Source organism: Oryctolagus cuniculus, chromosome 20 (genome assembly GCF_964237555.1).
Source record: "Oryctolagus cuniculus chromosome 20, mOryCun1.1, whole genome shotgun sequence".
Taxonomy (NCBI): domain Eukaryota; kingdom Metazoa; phylum Chordata; class Mammalia; order Lagomorpha; family Leporidae; genus Oryctolagus; species Oryctolagus cuniculus.
The window spans coordinates 36392659-36420098 of NC_091451.1; the positions used below are offsets into that span (position 1 = coordinate 36392659).

General features: G+C 43.2%; 1 protein-coding gene across 3 annotated transcripts in view; it reads right to left on the bottom strand.

The window, feature by feature from the left end:
* The window catches only part of RPS6KA5 (ribosomal protein S6 kinase A5), a 174128-nt gene that overhangs the window by 39189 nt on the left and 107499 nt on the right, over nt 1–27440 (bottom strand). For all 3 annotated transcript variants that reach the window (XM_002719601.5, XM_051826133.2, XM_051826134.2), the window contains 3 exons: nt 19866–19981; nt 16197–16304; nt 1892–1975 (listed from right to left, as the gene is read on the bottom strand). In XM_002719601.5, the coding sequence (XP_002719647.2) occupies nt 1892–1975; nt 16197–16304; nt 19866–19981 (308 nt within the window). The remainder of the gene's footprint in view (nt 1–1891; nt 1976–16196; nt 16305–19865; nt 19982–27440) is intronic.

Below are 27440 nucleotides of genomic sequence, written 5' to 3' on the forward strand. Positions count from 1 at the left end.
TAATGGGCGCTGTGCATACATTATCTCATTTAATCAACTCACAGTCACCAGGGTGTTCCTCTGTGGGAAAGAATACTGACTGACTGCTCTTAGCACCCATGGATGCAGAAATTCTAGAAAGGATGGAAGGTCTTCTCTGAAAGTTGACTCCTTAATTCCATGAAATCTTAGAAGATAATTTTCTAATTTTAACAGTTAAATCCCAGAAAATCCTCCAACAGCTTCAAAGAATATCACAAAACAAACAAAACCGGCCAGTGGATGGTTATCTGGCTGCAGAAGCCATTTCACTGTCATTTGAGTCAACTCTCAGAATAATCTGTTGCTGGATTTGAAATGATGCAGAGACCAAAATCAGATTCCAGCATGGGCCTTAAACCAATACCACACAGACTGGAAACATGGGCTTTTAAACGTATGATTAGTCATTGGAGGGGAGACCAGAAAATCCCACAGGCAGATACCGAAAGAGGATGTGGGAGAGGGGAAGAGCAGGACCAAAAACAGTCAGAATTCCCTTATTTGGAGAAAGTTATTAATAAAGCAAAAGTGTTATGAAAAACTGAACAAACTTTGTACCCTTGAATAAAAGAAAAGGCCCTGTGACCTACATTTTATAGCATAATTACTGAGAAAGCTGCCTCTATCATCTTCACTTTGCACAGGGAGAATGTAGAGGCCAAAAACTGGAGGTTTTTGTTTAAAAAAAAAAAAGAAAAAGAAAAAGAAGGCTTGGGGGCCAGCACTGGGGCACTGCGGATTAAAGCCCCAGCCTGCAGTGCCGGCATCTGATAATCCAGCTCCCGGCTAATGTGCCTGGGAATAGCAGAGGATGGCCCAAGTCCTTGGGCCCCTGCACCCACGTGGGAGACCAGGAAGGAGCGCCTGGCTCCTGGCTTCAGATCAGCTCAGCTCTGGCCGTTTGGGAGTGAACCAGCAGATGGAAGACCTCTCTCTCTCTCTCTGTCTCTGTCTCTATCTCTCTCTGTCTTTCAAATAAAATAAAATAAGTCTTCAAAAAAAGAGGGCTTAGGAAAACAGACTTAGTTTCTCTTTTTCCAAGGTTTGTACGATGTTTGCTTCTGCTGGAGGGACAAACATGGTCCCTTGGACCTCTGCAAAATTACAGGCAGAAACTGGCAATGAGAAAGCCTTAGGGACTCCTGAGGGACGGGCTCCAGGACCCCTGGGGATGCCAAAGTCCGCAGATACTCAAGGCCTTTATGCGAAGTGGCTCAGAATTCCCATGTAACTCATGCACATCTCCCTGTATATTTTAAGTCATAGCTAGATTAATTATAATACCTAATAGGCTGGAAGTGCTCTATAAATAGTTGCTACACTGTACTGCTTAGGGAATAAGGACAAGAGAAAAGAGGTCTGCACCTGCTCAGTGCAGACAGAATTTTTTCCCAAGTATTTTCAATCTGTAGTTGGCTGAATCCACACATGTGGACCCTGCAGGTGAGGAGCCTGAGTTGAGTCAAGGAGATGCAACGATTATGTAGCTCTGTCTCTTTACCAGACATCAGCAATGCCAGAGAGCACCGTCCTGAATCACCATCACGACTCAGGCAGGCACAACGTGCACATGCCCCGGGCTCGGTGCCGCCTCCACGGTGCCGAGTGCTTCACCAGTGTTGTGAAACACCAGGGCCCACGCGACCGAAAAAGAGTACTTTCTTAAGAGTGTCATAGTTGGTGCTTTGCTGAAGATATAGGCTCTTTATGTGGAAATAAAATAAAAATTATCTGAAGGGCTAGTCAGTTTTGAGGTATCAAGTTTAACAAGAAGCAGAGTTGCTGTTGAAGATAAACCTCTGTTAGTAGCTACGGTCCTCACTGCGTGTTTGATACAAATATATAAAGAAGCACATAAAACAGATCGTACCTTGTCATGTCCCGAGTCTCCCCCTCGGACGATGTCTGGAGCCATGTACTCGATAGTTCCACAGAAGGAATATGCTCTTTCAGTCTGAACAAACAAACAAAAGAGGGATTCAGTTCAAGCCACCAGGGTGAGCGACCAAAGAAGAAAGTCGTTAACGCATCAGTGGTGAGCGCAAAGTAGAATTGACCTACAAACCCACTGGTCACCAGGAGGGACCACGCGTCCTGGACAGACATCCTGTCAGAAAAACTTCCCCGCCTGAAACCCTACCATCATCCATCCATTCACCCATCATCTTTCATGCATTTCAGTTTTTTAAAAAAACAAAACTTTTTTTAAAAGAATGCAAATAGTCCTAGTAGGGCAACCCAAGCTGACGTAACCCTGCAGTGTGGGTGACTTCCTCTTCTGATAGGAGACTGGGAAACCTGAAGGGGGAAGGAAGACTCAATGCCAAGAAGGGGAGACATGGAATCCAAAAGGATGGAAAAAATTCACTTGTGGCTTTCCATCTACAGTGTAGATCTGGCACTGAGAACGGAGATTTTACTGATGGACAAAATGACTCTCTTAAATACAGATGTTTCTCTTCTGTAGAACTGTAACAATTCAAGAGCCAATTTAATATTTTGGGCTTGAAAGTTAATTAAAATAAACATAAGTAATTTTTTAAATGACTGTGTCACATGACTTACCCTAACATGATAAAAGGGAGTAAATATAAGTAGTTACACATATATATTAAACAGGGAAAAAAGAATCCCTCTATAGTAATATACATACAGGTTGAGGACCCCTACTTTAAAATCTGACATACAAAAATGCTCCAGAACCCAGAATTTTCTGAGTATGGACATGACATCAAAAGTGGAAAATTACACACCAGGAAACCATTTCGTGACCAAAATTATTAATAATATCACATAAAATTACCTTCAGGCTATGCCCTTAAGGAGTACATAAAATATAAATGAATTTTGTTGAGGTTCAAATCCCATCCCCCAGATGTCTCACTACACATGCAAATCTTCCAAAATCCCAAACAATCTGAAAGCTAAGCCACTCCTGGTGGCAAGCATTTGTAAAAGGAGTGTACACCCTGCATGTCCCCACAGCTGCCTTGGGAACCTTTAAAGGCACTTTGGCGCCATGAAATATCTTACAAAACTCCACAAAACTGACCCTTCATAGATTCCACCAGCCAGGTTTCCTGGAGAGTAAACACTCCTTTTTATTATCATTTTATTATTTATTTATATTTATTATAAAGAATATAATAATATAAAAATATTTATTATAAAGAATACTACTCTAACGAAGTTGCTGAAGTCTCTTGCTTCATTGGCTCAAGGTTACACAATCTCACAGAAACAAGGAATGCAGTGAATTTATATGTAATGAATATATATACCATGGCATTAAATGTATTAAAACTATCGATATAATAGGTATATACTTCTATAACTAAAAATAAAATTATGGCTTAGTATTCTTCCTAAGTTCTACAAACACTGAAAGATCACTATTCCCTCTAGAAACCATAGAAATAACTGAAGTATACTTAGGTCTATAAAGAAATGTTCTTTTTTGTTAGGTTGGCAGAACCATGTTATTAAATAATTGATATTAATCATAAACCAAATATCATGATCTCTTTACTTCATTTCAGGACCAAATGCTAATTACGTGGAAAATTACCAGAAGGACAAATGGTAAATAAAATTTAGTCCACATTAATAGGTGTACAAAAGACAGTAAATGACTTTTAACCTTTTGTTGGATATGTTTAGAGAAGGAAAAATTATACACTAGGAAGCATTTATCTGTTTACTGAATTGTTTAAAAACCTCAAAAATTATTTTAAAAAAACCCTCTAAGCTTGTTAAAACTAAAGTGCTTTTGGTTAGTTTACTGTATCTTATGTAATTGCTCTTTTTTAGATATCAAACAAAAATCACAACATAGCTATAATAAAATAAAAATTACTGACATCATTTGTTGTCATCTTAAAAAATACTTTTAAGGGGCAGGCGCTGTGGTGCAGCAGGTTTTAAACCCCTGGCCTAAAGTACCGGCATCCCATATGGGCACCGGTTCTAGTCCCAGCTGTTCCTCTTCCCATCCAGCTCTCTGCTATGGCTTGGGATAGCAGCAATGGAAGATGGCCCAAGTCCTTGGGCCCCTGCATCCACATGGGATTTTTAAGACACCTTTAAGATAAAAGTTTTGCTGTACTGAACGAAATAAAAGTAACTCCAGAATTTTATTTAGAAAACTAATCTTTTTTAGCAAATATAAACATTTCCATTTAAGACAATCCCATTATTTTTTTAAAAAAGATTTATTTTATTTATTTGAAAGACACAGTTACAGAGATGGGTAGAGACAGAGAGAGAGGTCTTCTATCCACTGGTTCACTCCCCAGATGGCCACAATGGCCGGAGCTGCACTGATCTGAAGCCAGGAACCAGGAGCTAGGAGTTTCTTCTGGGTCTCCCACATGGTGCAGGGTCCCAAGGACTTGGGCCACCTTCTACTGCTTTCCCAGGTCTTAGCAGAGAGTTGGATGGAGGAGGAGCAGCTGGGACTAGAACCAGTGTCCATATGGGATGCAGGCGCTTCAGGCCAGGGTGTTAACCCACAGTGCCGGCCCCCCCCCCATTATTTTATTTATTTATTTATTTTGACAGGCAGAGTGGACAGTGAGAAAGAGAGAGACAGAGAGGAAGGTCTTCCTTTTTCCATTGGTTCACCCCTCAATGGCTGCTGCGGCCGGCACGCACCATGCTGATACGAAGCCCAGAGCCAGGTGCTTCTCCTGGTCTCCCATGCGGGTGCAGGGCCCAAGGACTTGGGCCGTCCTCCACTGCACTCCCGGGCCAGAGCAGAGAGCTGGATTGGAAGAGGAGCGACCGGGACAGAATCCATGCCCCAACTGGGACTAGAAACTGGGGTGCCGGTGCTGCAGGCAGAGGATTAGCCTACTGAGCCACAGCGCCACCCCCCCCCCATTATTTTGAAACTATGCATATTTATTTCTCAATAAGAAGCAAAGATTAAATGTTACAAATTGGGAGTCATGAAAATCTGGACTCTTCTTTTGGTGTTCCTAAACTTGATGTAAAAGATCTATGAAATACTTATCTTACTACTGGTACTGGAAAAGTCTGATAATCACCACTGGTTACTGCGTTTTATTCTATCTAACAATGAGAGCTATGTAGCTCATTTTTTTAAAAGATTTATTTGAAAGGCAGAGTTACAGAGAGGCTTAGGCAGAGGCTGAGGGAGAGAGAGGGAGGGGGAGGGGGAAGAAGAGGGAGAGAGGGAGAGAGGGAGAGAGGGAGAGAGATTTTCCATTCACTGGTTCACTCCCCAGATGGCCGCAATGGCCGGAGCTGGACAGATCTGAAGCCAGGAGCCAGGAGCTTCTTTCGGTCTCCCACATGGGGACAGGGGCCCAAGGACTTGGGCCACCTTCCGCTGCTTTCCCAGGTGCATTAGCAGGGAGCTGGATTGGAAGTGGAGAAGCCAGGACTTGAAACAGCACCCATATTGGATGCCAGCACAGCAGACGTTGGCTCTATCCACTATGCCACAGCGCTGGGCTGTACCTCATTTCTTTATTGTCTCAACTTGGAGGAAGCTCAGAATCAAATCAAATATTGAAAGATATTTCCTTCAACCCCTCCATTTGGTTTTTGGACTTTTAATTCATTTTAGCTTCTCTGGTTTCAGGCTGGGGAGGGATTAGGGAGGAGAAGTGGGTAGGATACACATTAATAATAAAAGGTAATCACTTGATAGAAATTTCAGGGGACAGAAAAATTGAAGCTTAAGTGTTGGGAAGTCCCGGTTACCGAGAACAGTAAGCCAAGACAAATCCTGCTCAAGCCTGTTATTCCTGAACATCGCCATCACACCCTTTCTAAATCCGGTTGCTTTCTCTCGTGTTATCTCCACTGGTTTCTAATTCCACCACAATTTCCTAAGAGTTTATCTTCTATTTGTAAAAATATTACCAATTTTAACTTTGAAATCTTCACTTATCCACCTAGAAAAATGTATGTTATCTTCAGTGTATAAAGAATGCCTTTTAATTAATTCCACCGGGGCAGGTGTTCAGCTGGCAATTAAGATGTCAGTGACGACAGACATATCTCTCACTGGAATACCTGGGTTTGATACCCAGCTCTGGCTCCTGATGCCAGTTTCTTGATAACACAGACCCTGGGGGGCAGTAGTGATGGTTCAACTTATTGGGTTACTGAAATCCACATGGACTGAGTTCCCCAGCTCCCAGTTCAGGCCCCAGCCCAGCTCCAGCCACTGAAGGTATTTGAGTAGTGAACCAGCAGACAGGAGCTCTTTCTCTCTGCCCCTCAAATAAAAAGTGAATTAATTAAAAAGTGTCTTAAACAAATAATTCTACCAAGAAGACAAACCGAGGAGCTGTGACAGAGGAGGGACACACCCTAACACGCAACCCAAAATCTCTGGTCCAGGCAGGGAAGGTTTCAGGTAGTAGCTCGTAAACTATGCTATGAGAAGGCTAAGACAGTACAGCTAAATCATCTTATGATTATGGCTTATTATTTGCTTACAATTTAACCCTTATGCCCACACTATTTTATAAGCAGCAGGACTTAGACTGACAGCTCTCCAGACTGGGAGTGAAAATCCACTGGACCAAGAGAAGAGCCAATGCAGCGTGTGAGCCCACCCTGCCCTGAACGATTAGCCAATCAGGGAAGCTTCCTGGTTCCTCGGTGATCAGGATCACAAAACACTGGAAATAAACTGGCTTCCCTCCAGGGGAGGTCCAGGAGGAACTCCACTGCCCAGCTTGCAGATGCTTCTCACCAGAACTGAACTGATCAGGCCAGCCCTACCATTCATTTCCGAATGTTCCGTCCCAAGCTCATTCACTTATAATAAATAAATTTATGAGCTAAATGCAAAATTACCAACGAAAAGATGTCTTCTTCCCATCCTGTATTTAGAAAGACTTCCAGTTTTGGCAAATCCCGCAACACAGACATAGTTCTTATGTTTGAGTTTTGTTTTGTTTTTTTTTTTAAAGAAGTAAATTTTGCACTGCTAATCACCCACGACTACGCTCACAAGACAGGAAGGGAGATCCGTGGGTGCCAGCCAGGAGAAGGGTGCAGACAATGAGAGAGGTGGGAATAGGGCCCAGTGCTATGGCTACAGAGGGAGGGAAGTGAGTTACAGGTCTCAAGTTTTAATATCCCCCTGAGAGCAAATCATGAGGCCCTGGCTCAGATGTGGTGGACTAGAATTACCAGTCCTGCATAAACCTTGAGACCTGAGAAAGCTGAGCCCTCAGTGAAGGCAAACTCTAGAGAAATAAATTCACCCGCTGGCACAGGTTTGTTTTTGCCTGAGCTTCAACAATAAGCAAGTAAAGTGCTCATCCCAGGACTTCCAAACCCCAGGCTCGTGCCTCGTGTAGAGTTGGGATCTGAATGCTCTCTCCCCACAGAAGAGTAAAGACGACAAACGAGAAATCTGGTTAGACATGGCAATTCCCTGGGCACATGCCAGACTCAGAGGCTGGCCCAGGACTCCCAGAGATAAGCCCTGAAGTTTCAGTGTCACTACAATCCACAGACACAAGGACTAGGGGGTTACTGGAGGTGCTGGAGGAAAATCTGTAAAAGACCAGTATGTTGTAGAAGATATGAAAGGAAGCCATCATAAAATAATGGAGCAGCACAGATTTATAAAGATACGAAAAGGAATCAAGTAGAACATATGAAATTTTAAAAAGCATTAAAAATAAGTAGATTAACTAGATTCTCTAAAGACAGGATTAGTAACTTAGAAGGTACTTTTAACAAAATTATCCACAATGTTGCAGAAGTTTCAGGAAGATTAAAAAAAGTGTGAGTATATTCATGAGTGCCAAATTTCTACCTCTTCAGTTGGGAGGGGTCACAAGAGGGTTTGTCTCATAATAAGTCCCTAAGCCTTAGAATTATTTTGTTCTGAAATCTTTCATTTAACAGAAAGATGTATAAGCAAAAGGCAGAGTGGGTTTTTAGTCTAGCAGCTAAGACACCTGTGTCTGACAGAGTACCTGAATTTGATACCCAGTTCTGGCTCCTGATTCCAGCTTCCTGCTAATGCGGACCCTGGGGGGCTGGGGTGATGGCTCCAGCAAGTGGGCTCTGCTGTCTGCCTGGGAGACCTCCCTGGAGTTCTGGCTCCTGGCTTTGCCCTGGCCCACCACTGGCCACTGGGCATTCGGAGAGTGAACCAGTGGATGAGTGCATGCCCCCTCACTCTCTTTTTAAGATTTAGGTATTTATTTGAAAGGCCAAATTACAGAGAGAGAGGGAGAGACAGACAAAGAGAGAAATAGAGAGATCTTCCATCTGCTGATTCACTCTCCAAATGGTCACAACAGCCAGAGCTCGCCCAGGCTAAAGCCAAGAGCCTGGAACTCCATCTGGGTCTCCCAAGTGGGTAGCAGGGGCCCAATCATTCTGGTCATCTTCAGCTGTTTCCCCAGGCCCATTAGCAGGGAGCTGGACTGGAGGTGAGCAGCCAGGACTCAAACCAGCATCCTCTGCAAGAATGCTGGCATCACAGGTGGTGGCTTAACCTGCTGTACCACAATCACAGCACCCGACTCTTTCTGTGTATATGTTTCTATGTCTACCGCTTGAGAAATACACAAAAAATTTTAAAGGCCAAAGTCCATTTCTATACATATCTATACCCAGCTAGATGATGACTAAATGTGCAGGGAAAATAAAGGCCTTTTAGGATGACAACAGAATTAACTATTCCTTGATCCTTGTTAAAAAAATCTAGGGGCCGGCGGCGTAGCTCACTTGGTTAATCCTCTGCCTGCGGTGCCAGCATCCCATATGGGCACCAGGTTCTAGTCCCGGTTGCTCCTCTTCCAGTCCAGCTCTCTCCTGTGGCCTGGGAAGGCTGGTGGATGGCTCAAGTGCTTGGGCCCCTGCACCCGCATGGGAGACCAGGAAGAAGCACCTGGCTCCTGGCTTCGGGCCAGCACAGCACCGGCCATGGCGGCCATTTGGGGGGTGAACCAACGGAGGGAAGACCTTTCTCTCTGTCTCTCTCTCTCACTGTCTGTAACTCTACCTGTCAAAATAAAATTAAAAAAAAAAAATCTAAAGGTTGTGCTATAGAAATACACAACTCAAAAGAAAAGACTAAGATGTAAGAAGAGTGAACACAGAAAACAAGGAAAAGTGAGCTTATGTAGACAAGCACTGAATTTATAAAATGCAAACACTAATTACATGAAGGTTAATTTGGGGAAATATAACACAAGGTGTGACTAAGCTACTGAACAACAACAACATGAATTTCAAGAACCCATTAGTGAAGACATTCTAGCGCTTTTATAATGATCACAACTATCTGAGAGAGAATGGATAGCTCCGGCTCTGTGACATCAGTACACAGGTTGAAAGTTTCAGAGGGAGAAAAACCACTAATGGACAGCACCAGTGCATCCTTCTAGACCATTAGGGGAAATGAAATAAAGCGATCTTAATCATTTAAATAAAAAGACAGGGAAGGAGTGCGGGAAAGCAAAGAGAAAGGATGATAAAGTAACGCAAGAAATAAATAAGATATATCAGTAATCAAAATATACAGATTTAATTCACTAGCTGAAAGCCAGAAACTTTCTAGATTAAAAAAAGGGACCTCAGCCGGCGCCGCGGCTCACTAGGCTAATCCTCCGCCTTGCGGCGCCGGCACACCGGGTTCTAGTCCCGGTCGGGGCGCCGGATTCTGTCCCAGTTGCCCCTCTTCCAGGCCAGCTCTCTGCTGTGGCCAGGGAGTGCAGTGGAGGATGGCCCAAGTGCTTGGATCCTGCACCCCATGGGAGACCAGGAGAAGCACCTGGCTCCTGGCTTCGGATCAGCGTGGTGCACCGGCCGCGGCGGCCATTGGAGGGTGAACCAACAGCAAAAGGAAGATCTTTCTCTCTGTCTCTCTCTCTCTCACTGTCCACTCTACCTGTCAAAAAAAATAAAAAATAAATAAATAAATAAAAGGGATCTGAAATGTAATGAGTAAGAAAGACTGAAAGTAGAGAGAGAAAAAGCCATGCGCAAGCAGCACTGGTCCGCAGGAAGCTGCAGCGTCTTCACTCACAGCAGGAGGACGCAGCGCAAGGCAGAATTATTACAACCAGACAGGGTCACGCAGTCATCACCATCGTCACAATCGGACACACTCAAAGTGGGCCTGGAAATACATCAAACAAAAACGGAGATCTCATTAGGGGCACATGGACAAATCTGCAATCACAGTATTTAACATCTTCTCTCCTGACTGACAGATCCAGCAGGAAAAACCTCAGTGAAGATGCGGAAGACAGGATCGATGCTATGAATACGTACAGAAGTCTGAGTCCAACACCTAGAGAACACAGTCTTTTCAGATATATGTGGCATATTTACAGAAATCAACCATGTTTGAGGTCACAAAGCAAATCACAAATTCTACAGAAATTAAATTTTATACATTTTGTTCTCTAATCACAGAACACATCAGAATTCACTTAGAAAAAGGTAACCCAAAATCTCATGAATTTAAAAACCTAAAAGTCTATTTATAAATAATTCATGGCCCAAAGAATGAAAAATAAATATTAGAGTAAAAATTAAAATGCTACATATCAGAACTCGTGGGATGCAGCTAAAGCTGTTCCTAGAAATTCACAGCTTTATTAAAAAAGAAAGATTAAATGTCAGTGAGCTAGATGTCTAACTCCATAAAGTTTAGAAAAAAGAATATAGGTGACAGCATTGTGGTGTAGCGTGCAAGGCCGATGCCAGCATTTCATATGGGTGCTGGTTCGAGTCCTGGCTGCTCCGCTTCCAATCTAGCTCCCTGCTGATAGTCCTAGGAAAGCAGCAAATGATGGGCCAAATACTTGGGCCCCCGCACCCACATGGGAGACCTGGAAGAAGCTCTCGGCTCCTGGCTCTGGATCGGCCCAGCTCTAGCCATTGTGGCCATCTGGGGAGTGAACCAATGGAAGATCTCTCTCTCCCTATGCTTTCTCCATCTCTAACTCGGCCTTTCAAATAAATAAATTTTTTCAAAGAATATGAAAGAAACTTATAGGAAGTAACAGGAACAAAGGAATAGAGGAGCATCACCAAAGAAACAGAAAACAAACTGAGAGGCTTGATTAAAGTTATTCCTTATCAAAAACTAGAAAAGAGATAAACCTCTGGCTAACTGATCAAGAAAAGTCGCAAATCAATAATAATATTGGTGATTTAAAAGCAAACATTATAAGAGATTTTTAAAAAATAAGGAAATTCTATAAACTAATATCAAAGAATTTAAAAAACAAAATATAAAATTCCCCTCAACAATATAGTAACTGACTCAAAAAGAAATTTAAGTCTTTAGTGTTAGAATCAAATACTAGCATCTAGCAGATTGTCTGAGTCACAGTAAGAACTCAACACATGTCTGCTAAACCATACGATCAAAAAAGTTCTGGAAGACATACACTGCAGATATTCAGAAGTGTCTTCTTTTATTCTCAGAATCTCAAGGGATTCATCAAATTCTGCAGTTGAGAAAAGAAAGTATCAGTAAAGTATCAAATTTTATAAGGTGTTCATTATAATAGAAATTTTGTTTTAAAAATTTATAAAATAAGCCAGTTTACCCTGTATATAAATCTACTTAGTAAGTTATTATCTATTAATAGTTAATACTTGACAAATAACTCTAGAATATAGAGGGAAAGTAATTTGTTATGTTCACCACCACATTTCTAGGGTCTACTATAATACCTGGCACACAGTAGGTACTCAATCAATACCTTTTAAATTATTTTTTTTTATTTTTTATTTATTTATTTATTTTTATTTTTTGACAGGCAGAGTGGACAGTGAGAGAGAGAGACAGAGAGAAAGGTCTTCCTTTGCCGTTGGTTCACCCTTCAATGGCCGCCGCGGCCAGCGCGCTGCAGCTGGCGCACCGCGCTGATCCAAAGGCAGGAGCCAGGAGCCAGGTGCTTTTCCTGGTCTCCCATGGGGTGCAGGGCCCAAGCACCTGGGCCATCCTCCACTGCACTCCTTGGCCACAGCAGAGGGCTGGCCTGGAAGAGGGGCAACCGGGACAGAATCTGGCGCCCCAACTGGGACTAGAACCCGGTGAATACCTTTTAAATTATTAATGAATATGTAGAAATGAGAATTGTACCATGAGCAGAAATACCAAAGAATGTAAAAGCTATAAAAGTAAATTCCTGGTGGCCAGTACTGTGGTATAACGGGTAAAGCCACCTGTAGTGCCAGCATCCCATATGGGCGTTGGTTCAAGTCCCGGCTGCTCCTCTTCCGATCCAACTCTGCTATGGCCTGGAAAAGCAGCAGAAGATGGCCCAAATCCTTGGGCCCCTGCACCCTTCGTGGAAGAACTAGAAGAAGCTCCTGGCTCCTGGCTTTGGATTAACGCAGCTCTGGGCCGTTGCAGCCATCTGAGGAGTGAACCAGCAGATCCAAGACCTCGCCCACCCCGCCACTGCCTCTTCGTAATTCTGCCTTTCAAATAAATAAATAATTCTTTTTTTTTAAATTTTTTTAAAATTCCTGGAGATTAAATATAAATACCAAATAAGGCCAGCATTTTTATATCTAAAGTGGTGATATGCTGACAGAGTAGACCTGGGTGGGAGAACATTAGTTCGGGTTAGGGAACGGTGAGTTTGAGGACCTGGGTGGAGACACACTACAGCACCTCTGGGTCTTGAGCCCAGCAGAGGTCAGGGTCACGTGTATCTTGGGATCAGCAGCATGGGAGGAGAGAGTACGGCATAACAAGAGTACCGAGGATGGGCGGAGAGAAGAGCCTGCAAAACTCAGTGAGAGAAAGAAGTCAGGGAGCGTCGAGTCACACGGCCAGGGCAGGAGGCATCGAGGTCATCACTAGGCAGTCAAGTAAGGGAAGGAATAAAAAGCATTAAAATTGAGGTCAAGGCGATATTGGCAAGCACAGTGTCGCTAAGTTGCTAGAAGGCGCAAGTCAAAGCGGACTGGATGAAGAAGTGAGTGATGGGGCTGCCGTTGTGGCGTAGTGGATAAAACTGTCACCTGCATGCCAGCATCACATATGGGCGCCAGTTTGAGTCCTGGCTGCTCCATTTCCAATCCAGCTCCCTGCCAATGGGCCTGGGAAAGCAGTGGAAGATGGCCCAGGTCCTTGGGCCCCTGCACCCACATGGGAGACCCAGAAGTTCTTGGTTCCTGGCTTCAGCCTGGCCCAATCCTGTTCGCTGCAGCCATTTGAGGAGTGAGCCAGTGGATGGAAGATCTCTGTCTCTCTTTCTCTCTATGTGTGTAATTATGCCTTTCAAATAAGTAAAATGCTTAAAAAAAAAGTGATGTCTGAGTAAGCAGAGATGGCAAAGGGACAGGTGCTGACACTAGAGGAAGGGACAACAGCGTCACAGGACAGATTCTGAGGGAAGCCCATCCACCCACCCGTCCACCTCTCCAGTTTTAGGATTTTAAGATAGAGGAGAGTAGGCGTGCTGGAATGCCAGAGAGGGTCTACGAGGAAGAGGATGAACAAGACAGAAGGCACTTGGAGATCCACACAGAAACCAAGGAGGCAGAGGAAGGATGGAGAAAAAAGAAACCCTTCCATGAAAGAGGGTGTCTGGACACTAGGGAGCAGGGCTGACATGTGAACCAGAAAGGACTACTGGATAATCAAACAGAAATCGTTTTCTGGGGATACTTTACGGTAGAGACTGCCGAGGTAGGGAGACTTGCTAAATACGTGCTGGTGGAATCAGGGGAGTAAAGGGTCATTAGATCCAATTTTAGGAAACTCAGAAGAGAATTCCCACCGCTGCCCTGAGTGTTAAGCCTGAAGCCAGCATGCCCTCCAGGGCTAAGGAGGAAAGACGGATTGGGAGCAGACCTGCCGGCTTAACAGTTAGGTTGAACACAGCTGGGCTGTATTCAGCAAACAACAAAGGGACCTAATGACCACTTCCCCACTTGGGCTTGCACCCACACAACTAAGCGCTCAAAAGTTATGGATTCAGATTGGGAGCCTCTTCGTTTCCGGGAGAGACGGCTGTTGGCCTGACTAGCAGGAAACACCAGAGTCATGACACGGCTGATTTAGGCACCCGGCACTTCTGCCTAATTTGTATTGATCGACTTTGAGTTGTTTCTGTTTAGTCTTGGTTTTGGTTCTGTTTCCAACGATTCCAAAGGATCACACACACACACACACACACACACACAATGCCTACAGATAAGGACTCTATGGGCGATTTTTCGCAACACCTAGCACACAGGAGTCCTCAAGAAACGTGGACAGGGTGAATGGGCAGAGAAGGAATGGCTCTGCGGAGATCCAAAGGTGACCAGCACCTCTCTCTGTGCCAGGGACTCCCACACCTCCACAAGCCAAGGATCCCCTGAGAGTACGCTGAAGTCTATGGCCCCCTCTCAGTAATGCTGTAAACACACAGTTATAGGAAAATATAAAAAGAAACTGTGACATCACCACAAATGGGCTTGGTTTATCCAGCGGCAGGCTTCTCTGTAGAGCGATGTGGCTGGGTGAGTTCACCAGCTCCTATGGGTGTTTGGTTCTTCCTGCTCTCAGAGAGGAATCCTCCATTCGCCCTCCCTGGAAGCCATCAGGCCCAAAGCGGTGGTAAGAGGCCTTGGGCACAGCCCAGTACTGTGGGTCACTTTCCTGTGCTGCCAGCCTCAGTGGTGCCCATCTCTGAACCCTCTCTGACTACTGGACCTTCTCAGTCTTCTCTGAGGGTGAGAGGGTGCCTCTGTCTGTGTGAACAGGGGCAGGAAGGGAGCTGGGGGCTTGCCCTGTCTTGTAGACACCTGCAGCCAACCCGCTGGGCCCTTAGAGCACCTACCCTCCTGCTCTGAGGGACGCAGCAGTTCTCAGGCGCCAGGGGTGCAAATTAACCAGCTTTGGGCTTCTCACACATGGCAAAGGATTCAGGGGCTTCCGGGAGCCTAAACTGTCCCCCCAGCCTCTGGTTCCTGCTCCAGACTGTGGCTGCTGCTCTCTCCCTTCTGGGTGCCTGCCTGCTGCCCGCTGTTGGCCCCTGGCTTTCACCGCAGAGGGCTTCCCTCAGGAAGCACAGGAAAGGTGCTTGGCTTGCCGAAGCAGCCACCCATGCTGTTACAAGGGAGCAAGACATCTTACAGACCAAACTTGAAAGTAAGTTCCTTAAAGTCACCAATCAAAGACAAGCCATTTACTGTTATAACCACAGTTTCACGAAGGCAGATATCAGTTCGATTCTACTTATCATTGTATTGTCCAGTTCCTAGCATAGTGGCAATGGTCAGTAAATATTTATTAAGTAATTGAGACCTTTAGTTTTTATAATTTCAGCACTTACCTTACTCACCTAGGATTGCTTTGGGAATATCCCAAAAAGCAATCAGAAATAAACAAATAGACCTAATTTGGAACCAAAGAATGATGTTTTACAATAACAAACTTCTTCACTGCAAAAAGTTTACTATGATCCTGTATTCCATTCCAACAAACTCCTGGATAAAAGTTAAATTGGAATTCAAATCTACTTAGTTATATTGAGTAACTAATGTTATAATAATGTAATTTTGTTATAACTGCTACATAAATAGTATTTAATCACTACAGATATACAATTTTACATGTCATTAAATGTATTCATAATATTAAACAAGTTCCAATTAATACTGCATACATAAAGTGCTCTACATTTAAAATTTGCATATTAGCTACTATATCTTATTTCATTTTGAGCAAAAGACAACAAGATTATTAAAGAATCAGAACTAGTAGAGCTTTTTCATTCCTGTCAAGTGAATCTAAAAGGCCATTCTAGCACGTCCTACGTTGCGACTGTAATGTCACTCTGTGCTTCGTTTTATGATCTCTTGGCTACCATCTAAGCCACTATTCTCCCCAAAGAACTGGAAGGTTATTTGACTTTTCAGTTATATTTTACACGGGGAATGGTAAATGCATAGTTTTTCTAACTGACAAATTCTGATAGAGCCATGAAAGTTTTATTTGTATTCCAACAGGCTGTTCCATGGTCATTTTAAACTGAAAATATTTATAGTAACTGATGCCAAAATGTTTCCCTAGACAAACCTGCACACAAGCCCATAACCCACATCACCATGTCTGTGAAATGTCTATGTCTGTTCTGTAGCTACTTTTTCATCCTTGTTTACATCCCGTTATTACTAACTTCAAATTGAAATGTAATACTCACTTCATCAGCCACAAACTCCTTACTCAGACCAAAATCTGTCAGCACCACATGGCCGTTAGAATCAAGTAGAATATTCTCAAGCTTAATGTCACGGTATATAATGCCCAACTGTGAAAACAAACACATAGGTATTTTAAAATAATTTCCAAAAAATGCATTAGGACAGTCTTTTGAATCTACATTAACACAAAAAGGCACTGCTCTCGGCATGCTCGGGTGGCTCTCGGTGCCAGTCAGGGCCACGCCCTCTCTCCCGGTTCAGGAGTTGGCCCCCTGCACCTCCCCAACGTTACGTCTTCCTTCGCAGTGCCATGAGGGACCGCCCCCGATGGAGCAGCATCTCGGTGGCTTCCTGGTGACCACGGCTTCTTCCTGGCTCTAGGCTTCTTCCTGGCTCTCACTCCAGATGGCCCTCTGGTGTCTGTGTCACCAAGACACCAGTGTCCCTCACTTCCCAAGGGCTGCAGGAGGCCCTCCTGTGCAACCAGTTCCCACGCCGTCCCTTCCTGGGGAGTCCCGTGGCTCCCAGGTCTGCACGGCCCCTACCCACGAGTGACTGATACTCGCGGGGTCCTTCCTGTTTGCCAGCTGTTCTCCTACCCTACTACTCTTCATTTCTTATGCATTCATCCAGTACCGAGTACAATGCCATGTGTCAAATAGGGGACTAAGAAAGCCTTGCTGAATAACAGGCTTTTAAACAGTAAGACTGAAGATAACAAGTTAATTTTAGCCAATCTTTGGTTCTAAAAAAGCAGAGGTAATCAATCAAATAACATTTTCTATAGTTCTCTATTCCATTTTGCATGTAAGTTTGCCAAAGCACATCAGCTAATACATCAGCTATGTTATATAAACAAATCTAGCCACGTAAGAGGTGCCTGATCTGCATGAATTTGGTTCATGCTTTTAGTTATGTTGGCTTGAATTAAATGTTTTAAGCTTACAAATATTGCTCTTCTCAACACTAAGTACTATATGAAAAAGCAGGTTTTTTTATAATCTCTTAAAATTAGACACAGAACTACACAAAGAAAAACACTAGGAATTTTCCTCCAAGAACTTTAATAATGTTTTACATGGAAAACATACAGACTCTACATTGAACAGATACTTTGGCCTGAAACATTACATGCATCTAACAACCAATAGCATATTTTTTAAAAAAGATCTCATTAGAAAAAAATTACGGGAAAACTAAACTCCTATATGCTTAATTCATCATTTCCTGGGAGACTTCCATTTTTGTCTCTTCCTGTGAAACCTTGTATAAGTAGCTACATCGAGATTAATACTGCTGGCTTTGTGTTGTATGAATCTGTATCTTTTCAGGACAGGGAGACTAAGCAACATGCAGCCGAGCTATATTGCTTTTCACTCCACATCAATTATATAAATACATTCAGTTCTCTCTCTATATATATGTGTATATATGCTCTTTACTTCTGTGTTTGAATAGTAATGAATATTCATGGACTTTCCTTTAATAAATAAATTTAAAAGAATTAAAGTTTCACACATCAAAACCTGAATTTTCTTGCTTACCTAATCAGGGCTTTGTATTTTATTGTTTTTACTCCAGTATTTCTGATGATTCATACCATCATTTTTATATTACAAAAAGTTACCTCTGGGCCAGGCATCTGGCCCAGCTGGTTAAGGTGCTAGTTTGGATACCCATGTCCCACAGTGAAGAGCCAAGCTCCAGCTCCCAATTCCAGCTTCCTGCTAATGCAGACCCTAGGATGCAGCAGTGATAGTCAAGTCATTGAGTTCTTGCAGCCATGTGGGAGACCTGGACTGAGCGCTCAGCTCCTGGCTTCAGCCCTTGAGGCCTTTGTAATTATTTGGGGAGTGAACCAGCAGATGGGAGCACTCGCTCTGTCTCTCAAATACATGAAAAAAATCTATTTTTAATTACATACAATAACCCCAAGCATACATTTCAAAGGTCTTTGTAGACTACTCCTGGTCCGATCCATTTCTTGAATAAAGATGTCTTACCTATTTTATATCCCACAAAAACAACCGTAAGCATGAAGGTTGTCACTACATGGATAATCCCAGCAGAAGGACCAAGGTCGGTGCCAGGATTTTGGTACAAAGTCCTGCTTGGCTGCCCCTCTCCTCTCCACTGAGCCTCAGCCTGCCTCCCCACTCTCTCCACCCGGTGCCTTTTCTCTCCTTCCTTCCTTGTTCTGCTGTCCTTTCTCTCACTCTTCTGTTCTGAACCATCTTCCTCCCTCTGTGTAGTTTTGTTTCTGTTTGGAGTGAGAAGAACCCTTTTCTTGATTCTAACTTCTTTTACTTTTCATTTTGCTTTTCTTTTTAAATTTTTATTTGTTTTCACTATTTTTACTTAAAGGCAGAGCGACAGAGACTGCCAGAGACAGGTGTAGACCATCTGCTGGTTTCATTCCCCAAATGCCCACAATAGCCAGGGCTGGGTCAGGCTGAAGCCAGGAGTCCAGAACTCAATCCAGGTTTCTCACATGGGTGGCAGGGACCCAAAGTCCTTAAGCCATCACCTGCTGTCACCCAGGGAGCTGGATCAGCGGCACAGGGAGCCCAAACTCCTCCAATATGGGGTGCGTGGATCCCAAGTGGCAGCATCCCACCTGCTGAGCCAAATGTCCTCTGCCCCCTAATCTCCTATCTTCCCGTCATCTTTCCTCACAGCCTCTCCCACTGTTGCCTCCATCTGGCTACTCCAACCTTCTTGTCCCATTAAAAACCTCATCCTCCCCTGCCTTTGCCCTTCATCTCTCTCTCTCTCTCTCTCTCTCTCTCTCTCTCTCTCTGCTTTATTATCAGCACTTTAGTCTGTTTATTTTAAGCTTGGGTAGGACCTGAATACAACATGACAGAGAAGAGTGGCTTCTTGATGGACCCGTATTTCCCAATTTAGTGACTCAGGTCTCATTGGTCTCCACAGGGTCTGACATACCTTTGGGAAAAATCATGTTGGTAATTTTATCTTGGAGGAAAAACACACAGGCCAGTAGTCCACATAATGGTTATTCGCTTCTACAATAATACTGCCTCATTAAGGAAAAAAATGGTCAAAATTTCATGAATCAAGATTAGTAATGGTAATCATAATAAAAAAAAGTTCTAAATCAGTTTTTACAGAGTTCAAACTGTCATGGATACAAATTCTATTTAAAAGTTTTCAGCACTGAGTTCATGCTAACCGGATGAGAAAGGTGGGGCTTTGGACCACACAGGGTACTAGGGACAAAACCAAATGGAAGAGAAAGCCAGGGTGAAGGGTGAGAAATAATTGTTACTCCCCACTTGATCAGGAGACACCATGAAGATGGACAGGCAGAGTCTACAATGGAGTATGTCACAAGTGAGGAAACACACATTATGACTTGTGGTTTAATTTGACAGGCTATTTTAAGCATTAAAATATTTTAATCCTACTGATATTTTGTAGTAACGATTAGGATTTTTTTTTTTTTTTTTCACAAAGAAAGCCAAAACACTGCTCAGGTTTAATCTGCACCACAACGACAATAGGAAATTAGATTTTTCAAGAAGGAACTATTAGAGTGAGAAAACTGGGAACATTCTGGAAGTGTGCATTCACAACCACCACCTAGACAAGGACATGCAGAACACGAGCTCCTTGGGCTGCAGACTTCGCCCTGCGAGGCGTCTTACCTTGTGGAGGTGTTCCAGGGCGAGTACGATCTCTCCCACGTAGATCTGCACCTCGTGCTCTGTGAACCGCTCTCTCTGAGAAAGGTGAGTAAAAAGTTCTCCACCATTTATATAATCTAGAAACGAAATACAGTTTTCTTTCTTTGACTTGCATTCATAAACGAAAGGAAGTATTTCCTTTTTATCACTCTGGATTCACCACGAGGCCCTGATTTGGAAATATGGTTTGTTGTACAATTCTTAGCACATGGTTTCACATAGAATATATGACTAGATTCATACAGTAATAGTTTCATAAGGTAATGATTACACAGAGTAATGCCATTAAACATTACATGAAATTCACATTACATGAAATTCACAGATATTTAAACATATGTTCCTAAATACAACACATCAGGAACCTCTGCCATCCTCATACAAGAAACACTTGGCTTACTACACACTAGCAGCCCCTCAGCTGCTACAGTAGCTAAAACAAAACTCCCAGCTTTGCTTCTGTGATGGCTGACAGTCACTGTTCTGAGGACCTGTAGGCAGACACGCTGTGTTCTAGGTCTACCTGTGTGCACTTCAACACACGGGCAACAGGCAGCAGGGAGCCTTCTGACTGCCCCACAGGGCCCCAAAGAAAAAGGAGTAAAAGTGGCCGAATCAAAGCACCTGCACCTAGAAGAGCCCCATTTCCCTTGCAGTTTGCCCTGTCTGCCCCAAGGGTATGGAACAATGAAATGGAGACAAAAGGGCTCTAACAGGAAATAAACAAGAGCATGTTACTTAAATAAAATGATGTTGAAAACTGGCTCTAAGGTGACATCTATTGATAAAGTGATAACTGAATGCTCCCCCTTTTAGGTAACAACCACACAGGTGACTATTAGCAATTGCTCAAAATCATTCATGCTAAAAACTTTTGTTTTAAAGATTTTTTGTTTATTTATTTGAAAGACAGAGAGAGAGGTAGAGTCAGAGAGAGCGAGAGGTCTTCCATCTATTGGTTCACTCCCCAAATGACTGCAACGGCCAGAGCTGAGCTGATCCAAAGCCAGGAGCCTCTTTTGCGTCTCCCACATGGGTGCTGGGGCCCAAGGACTTGGGCCATCTTCTACTGCTTTCCCAGGCCACAGCAGAGAGCTGGATTGGAAGTGGAGCAGCCGGGACTCGAACTGGCGCCCATATGGGATGCTGGTGCTGCAGGCTGGGGCTTTAACCTGCTGCGCCATAGCACCGGCCCCAATTTTTTTTTTTTTTTTTTTTTTTTTTAAGATTGATTTATCCATCTGAAAGGCAGAGTTACAGAGGAGCAGAAAGAGAACGTCTTCCACCTGCTGGTTCATTCCCCAGATGGCCGCAAGGACCAGAGTTGCACCGATCCGAAGCCAGGAGCCAGGAGCTTTCTCAAGGTCTCCCACGCAGGAGCAGGGGCCCAAGGACTTGGGCCATCTTCCACTGCTTTCCCAGGCCATAGCAGAGAGCTGGATTGGAAGTGGAGCAGCAGGGACTTGAACTGGCACCCATTTGGGATGTTGGCACTGTAGACGGCAGCTTTACCCACTATGCCACAGTGCCGGCCCCAGCTAATAAACTTTTTGCTAAGTACATGTTGCAAAATTTTTTAACTATAGTTTCATTAGAAATTAAACACTGCTGCATTTGTATGAAACCATTTATATACAAACTACAGTCACAACTAGAGTTTAAAGCTTTATTTTCTAGAAAAATGAAAAGCATATGTCCTAAAGTATATTAATTTGTCAATTTTACCAGAGTTTGATAAAAGAACAGGCAAATTCTTCATGAATTCACAAATTTCTTCCTTTATCTTCCCAGTTAAGCTTTAAATTCCGAAAAAACGCAGATGCAACAGAATTTAAAGAACTCTAATAGCTGGCTGTTTTGCAATGTATTTTTCAAAGCACATGTCAGCAAAAAGCATTCCCTCCTAAGGCTGCTGTATTTTGCCAAGAGGTTTTAATTATATCTGAACACAAAGCTAATTATTAAAAAGGTGTAAAGGAACACAGCATTCCTGCAAAGTAACAATGATTTTTTTTTCTATTTTTAAGTGGTTATTTACCTAACCCTACCACTAAGATATTGAAGTATAAATTATGCATAAATGGTTCCATAGTCAGTCACAGCACAGAAAGAGGCAGCCATGTATCAAGTGACAAACTCCTACACAGCCTTGAGTGTCCAATTCAACCAGCTCACCTTCTATGGGCATCCAGCCGAGCTGATCACTTCCTCCTATGCTACCATCCTACTTATTAAAGACGCCTACCACTGCAATTATCTTGCCACACTGCAAATGTTTATTTGCAGACTTGCTTTCTTCGCTAAACTCAGTTTTTAAAAGTCAGGATCAATATATTCTCTACTAAATACCCAACATGGTGTGTGCATGCAGAAAGCACTCAATAGTGGCTTATTGCATTAACAACTGAACACAGATTCTTAATACTGGGATATACATTAAATATGGCTTCTGAAAAAGATCGCTCTGAAACTCAAAAGGCCAGTCCATTTTTTTCTTACAGGAAACGCCATGTCCTCTTGTCTCCTGAGGCAAGGGGACACAGTCAGAACCACCAGGGCTTTGCAATTGTTGGACCTGAACTAGAGAGACACTGGCTCCACTGCTGTCCTGCTTCGAGCAGATCAGTCTCCGAGCTTCAGCTATTTACCAACAGAATAACAACAGCCTAGCGATGACTGCTGCTCGGGGTATAGAAAGGGTTCTGTTTTACATTTACGAGGAGGTTGGGAAAAGTACAAATCTAAGGAGACAGACCTAAAACGTGAGGGAACCCACTTCTTGCGTTTACAGTGGATTGACCTGACGAGCCAGCATGAAGGCTTGTCCTAAGATAAGCATATATTTATTTACTTTGTAGGTTCGTGCTGAACACTGTACAAGTCTTCGTGGTCCAGGCTGTAACAGTGGTGGAGATAACAGCAGACGTGATGGCCCCTGGAGTGTCATTATGAGGTACAATAATCCATGGCAAAGATAAGAGAGGTTAGTGGGAATCTCTGTATCAGGCAGGCACTTGGTACTTATACTATTCTGTTTGGCATGCAATGGTATCTCATTACGGTTTTAATTGGCAATTTTCCCGAATAACTGATACTCTTCATCCTTCCCTGTTTCACTGGACATTTATCTTCTGTTGTTAATTGCCCATTAAAGGTTTTTGTGTGTGTGCGTTTGCACAAGTACCCATTTTGGTTTTTTTTTTCTTAATTGAGGTATAATTCACATACCATGAAATTAACCCATGTGAAGTGTAAAATTCACTGCCTTTTTGTTAGTATATCCAGAGTTGTGCAACCATCACCCTAGCCAATTATAGAACAACGTCACAAAAATTTGCCCTGAGATTTTCTCGGAAGATTTACAGTTTTAGCTCTTTCCTTTAGTCTTTCATCTACTTTGAGTTAACTTTTATATACACTGTGAGGTATGGGTCCAGTATCACAGTTTTGCATGCAGCTGTTCTAGCATCAAGAGTTAAAAATATTGTTCTTTCCTCACTGTCACCCTTGTAAAAAAAAAATCACTTGACTTTCAGTGTGCATATTTCTAGAATTTCAATTCTATTCCACTGATTCGTGCTGACCTTAGGCCAGCACCATGCTTCCTCAATTATGCAGCTCTGCAGTACGTTTTGAAATTAGGAAATATGACTCTTCCAAGTTTATTCTTCCCTTTCATAAGAGTTTTTAGCCCTTGATTTTCCATGCACATTTTTTGGGTTACCTTGCCAACTTCTATGAAGACATAAGCCAAACTTTATAAAAGGTTGCGTCAATCTGTAAATCAATTTGGAAGATAGTGCCACTTGAACAATATTCAGGCTTTCAACCCATGGACACGGGTGTCTTTCAAGTCAGAACTATAGAGAGAGAGAGAGAGACAGGCAGATCTTCCAGCCACACTCCCCAAGTGGCCACAATGGCCAGAGCTGAGCCAGGCCAAAACCAGGAACTTCATCCAGGTCTCCCAAGTGGATGGCAGAGGCCCAAGCACTCAGACAATCTTCCACTGCTTTTCCCAGGCCATTAGCAAGAAGCCAGATTGGAACTGGAGCATCTGGGACAGGAACTGGCACTCATATGGGATACCAGTGTTGCAGGTGGAAGCTTTACCACAACACCAGCTCCTACTAGGAATATCTTTCTATTTATTTAAGTTTTCTTTTATTTTTTTCAACAACATTTTACAGTTTTCAGAGTATACATTTTGTACTTTGGTTAAATTTATTCCCAAGAGTTTTATCTTATTTGATTCTAGAGTAAATGGAATTGTCTTCTTAATTCTATTTCAGATTGTTCACGGCAAGTATACAGGAACCCGATTGTTTCTGTACGTGGCTCTCACATCTGGCCGCTTCGCTAAATCTGTTTCTAGTTCTTGTTGTTAGTCTGTGGATTATTTACACTCTGTATTCACAAGCTCATGGCACTTTCAAACAGTTTTTATTCTTCCTTTCCAACATGAAGACTGCTGTGGCCATTTTTTGCCCACAGTGTTGAATAAAGTGGTGAAAACTGATATCATTTTTTTTGTTCTTGGTTTCAGGGGAAAGTATTCAGTCTTCACCATTAAATATGAAGTTTTTCATCGAAGCATTTTTATCAGGTTGAGGAAGTTCACTTCCATCTCCACTTTGTTCAATTTTTTTTTTTTTTTTTTTTTTTTTTTTTTTAAGGGCAGAGTGGACAGTGAGAGAGAGAGACAGAGAGAAAGGTCTTCCTTTTGCCGTTGGTTCACCCTCCAATAGCCACCGCAGCCAGCACGCCACGCTGATCCGAAGCCAGGAGCCAGGTGCTTCTCCTGGTCTCCCATGGGGTGCAGGGCCCAAGCACTTGGGCCATCCTCCACTGCACTCCCTGGCCACAGCAGAAAGCTGGCCTGGAAGAGGGGCAACCGGGAAAGAATCCGGTGCCCCAACTGGGACTAGAACCCGGTGTGCCTGCGCCGCAGGCAGAGGATTAGCCTATTGAGCCACGGCACCGGCAATGTTTGCCTTTTTTAAAAAACTATGGAGTGTTAAATTTTGTCCTTTATTCTATATAATCTGGTATAATAGAGGCTTATCTGCTATAATAAAGGTTTTCATTCTTTATTCTACCAATCTGGTATAGTAAACTGATTGGCTTTTGGTTGTTCAACTAAGCCCACATAGCAGTAATCAATCCCACTCGGTCACAGCATATGATCCTTTCTGTGTGTTGCTGCATTCAGTTTCATAGGATTTTGTTCCGTATTTTTGCATTTATAATCAAGAGATATTGTTCTGTTGTTTTCTTATAATTGTTTTGTTTGGCTTTGATATTAGGGTAATATTGCCCTCTTTGGATAAATTGGGAAGCATTGGAAGGATTTTTTTCTTCTACTTTTTGGAAGAGTTTGTAAAGCATTGGTATTTTTATTATTTTTTTTTAATGTTTGATAACATTTACCAGTGAAGCCAATTGGGCCTCAGCTCTTCTTTGCACATACCTTTTCTTTTCTTTTTTAAAAATTCATCTATTTATTTCTGAAAGACAGAGTTACAAAGAAAGAGTGAGAGACACAGAGAGAGAGATCATTCTTCTGCTGGTTCACTCCTCAAATGGCTGCATCAGCCAGCACTGAGCCAGGCAGCAGCCAGGAGCCACGAGCTTCATCCGGGTCACCCACGTGGGTAGCAGGGGCTCAAACACTTGGGCCATGCTCGGCTGCTTTTCCCAGGAGTGAGAGCAGGGAGCTGTATCAAAGTGGAGCAGCCGAGCATGAACCAGTGTCCATACTGATGCCAGCAATGCAGGCAGCAGCTTCACCTGCTTTGCCACAGTGCTGGTCCCTTGCATATAGTTGTTATCATAGTATCAGTAGTAACAGTTCTTTATTACAGTCTATTCAACAGTTATATTTCTTAAGTCAGTTTCAGTAGTTTGTGTCTTTCCAGGATTTTTTTTTTTTTTTTTTTTTGACAGGCAGAGTGGACAGTGAGAGAGAGAGAGAGAGACAGAGAGAAAGGTCTTCCTTTGCCGTTGGTTCACCCTCCAATGGCCACTGCGGCTGGCGCGCTGCGGCCGGCACATCACGCTGATCCGAAGCCAGGAGCCAGGTGCTTCTCCTGGTCTCCCATGGGGTGCAGGGCCCAAGCACTTGGGCCATCCTCCACTGCACTCCTGGGCCACAGCAGAGAGCTGGCCTGGAAGAGGGGCAACCGGGACAGAATCTGGTGCCCCGACTGGGACTAGAACCCGGTGTGCCGGCGCTGCAAGGCGGAGGATTAGCCTAGTGAGCCGCGGCGCCGGCCACCAGGATGTTTTTAATGTTATGCAAGTAATCTAACATGAAAACACGTAACAACATACTGTATACTGGTATACAGCTGTTAATGGTATTTTCCTTAAGGTCTTTCAATTCCTTAAGGAGTAATGTCCCTTCCTTCATCCCAAGTTTACCAATTTGAGTCTTTTTTTTCCCTTTTCTTCTTCTTTTTGCTCAGTCTAGCTAAATGTTTGTCAATCTGTTGATCATTTCAAAGAACCACCTTTTTACTGATTTCTCTCTTGGTTTCACAGTCTCTATTTGATAAATTTCTTTTTTGATATTTATTATTTCCCTCCTTTCTATTTGCTTAGGGTTTAATTTGATGTTTTTGTTGCACCTTAAAGTGGGAGATTGAGTTATTTATTTGAAATCTTTAATTCAAGCAATTAGAACTATAAATTTCTCAAGGACTGCATTAGCTGCATCCCAAAGTTGTACTTTGTAGTATCTTAATTTTCTCTTATCAAAGTTCTGATTTTTCTCATTTACTCTCTGATATATTGGTTATTTAGGAGTATGTTAATTTTCACATAATTTTATTTTCTTATGTACTTTCTTGTAAAGGCTTTTCACCTTCAACTTTTACACTTAGGTCCATCTTTTTCAAACTAATTTTTGTGAACAGAGCAAGGTAAGGACCGAGATTCACTGTCCACGCTATCTAGTTGTATCCACACATATCCACTGGTCCCAGCGACATGGACAGAGAGATTTGTTTCACCGCAGAATTGCTTCACCACATTTGTCAAAAATAAAATGATCACCTGAGTGTGAGTGTGTATCTGGAGTCTCTTCTGTTCTGTTCTCTTCTGCTGATCCAGGTCTCACACCATGCTGTCTGGATCACCTTAACTTTAAGGTACGTTCTGGAATCAGCAAGTTCCCGTCTGCCACACACCCTCTTCTTTTCCAAGAACTGGACGGTGGGGTTTGGAGCTTAGGGGAGTGAACCAGAGCCCAGCGTTTCCGTCTTCCACAGCGGAGAGTGTGCTGAGGCTGACCCTGGTGCCTTGGTGCCTCTTTGTCAAGAGATCTGGCGACTCTGGCGGGATAAGGTCAGGGCTTGCCCTTGAAACTAGGAACAACTTAGCCAGGCAGTCAAACAATAAATAACACAAAATGTGGACAAGAGCGTCGGGGCTGTTCTTACTCCTAGTTGACTTGCTACATTTTTATTCTCTTAGAAAGGTGCATCAGCGTCAGGAACACAGGCAGATCACAGGCCAGAGTCAGCAGGGCAGACG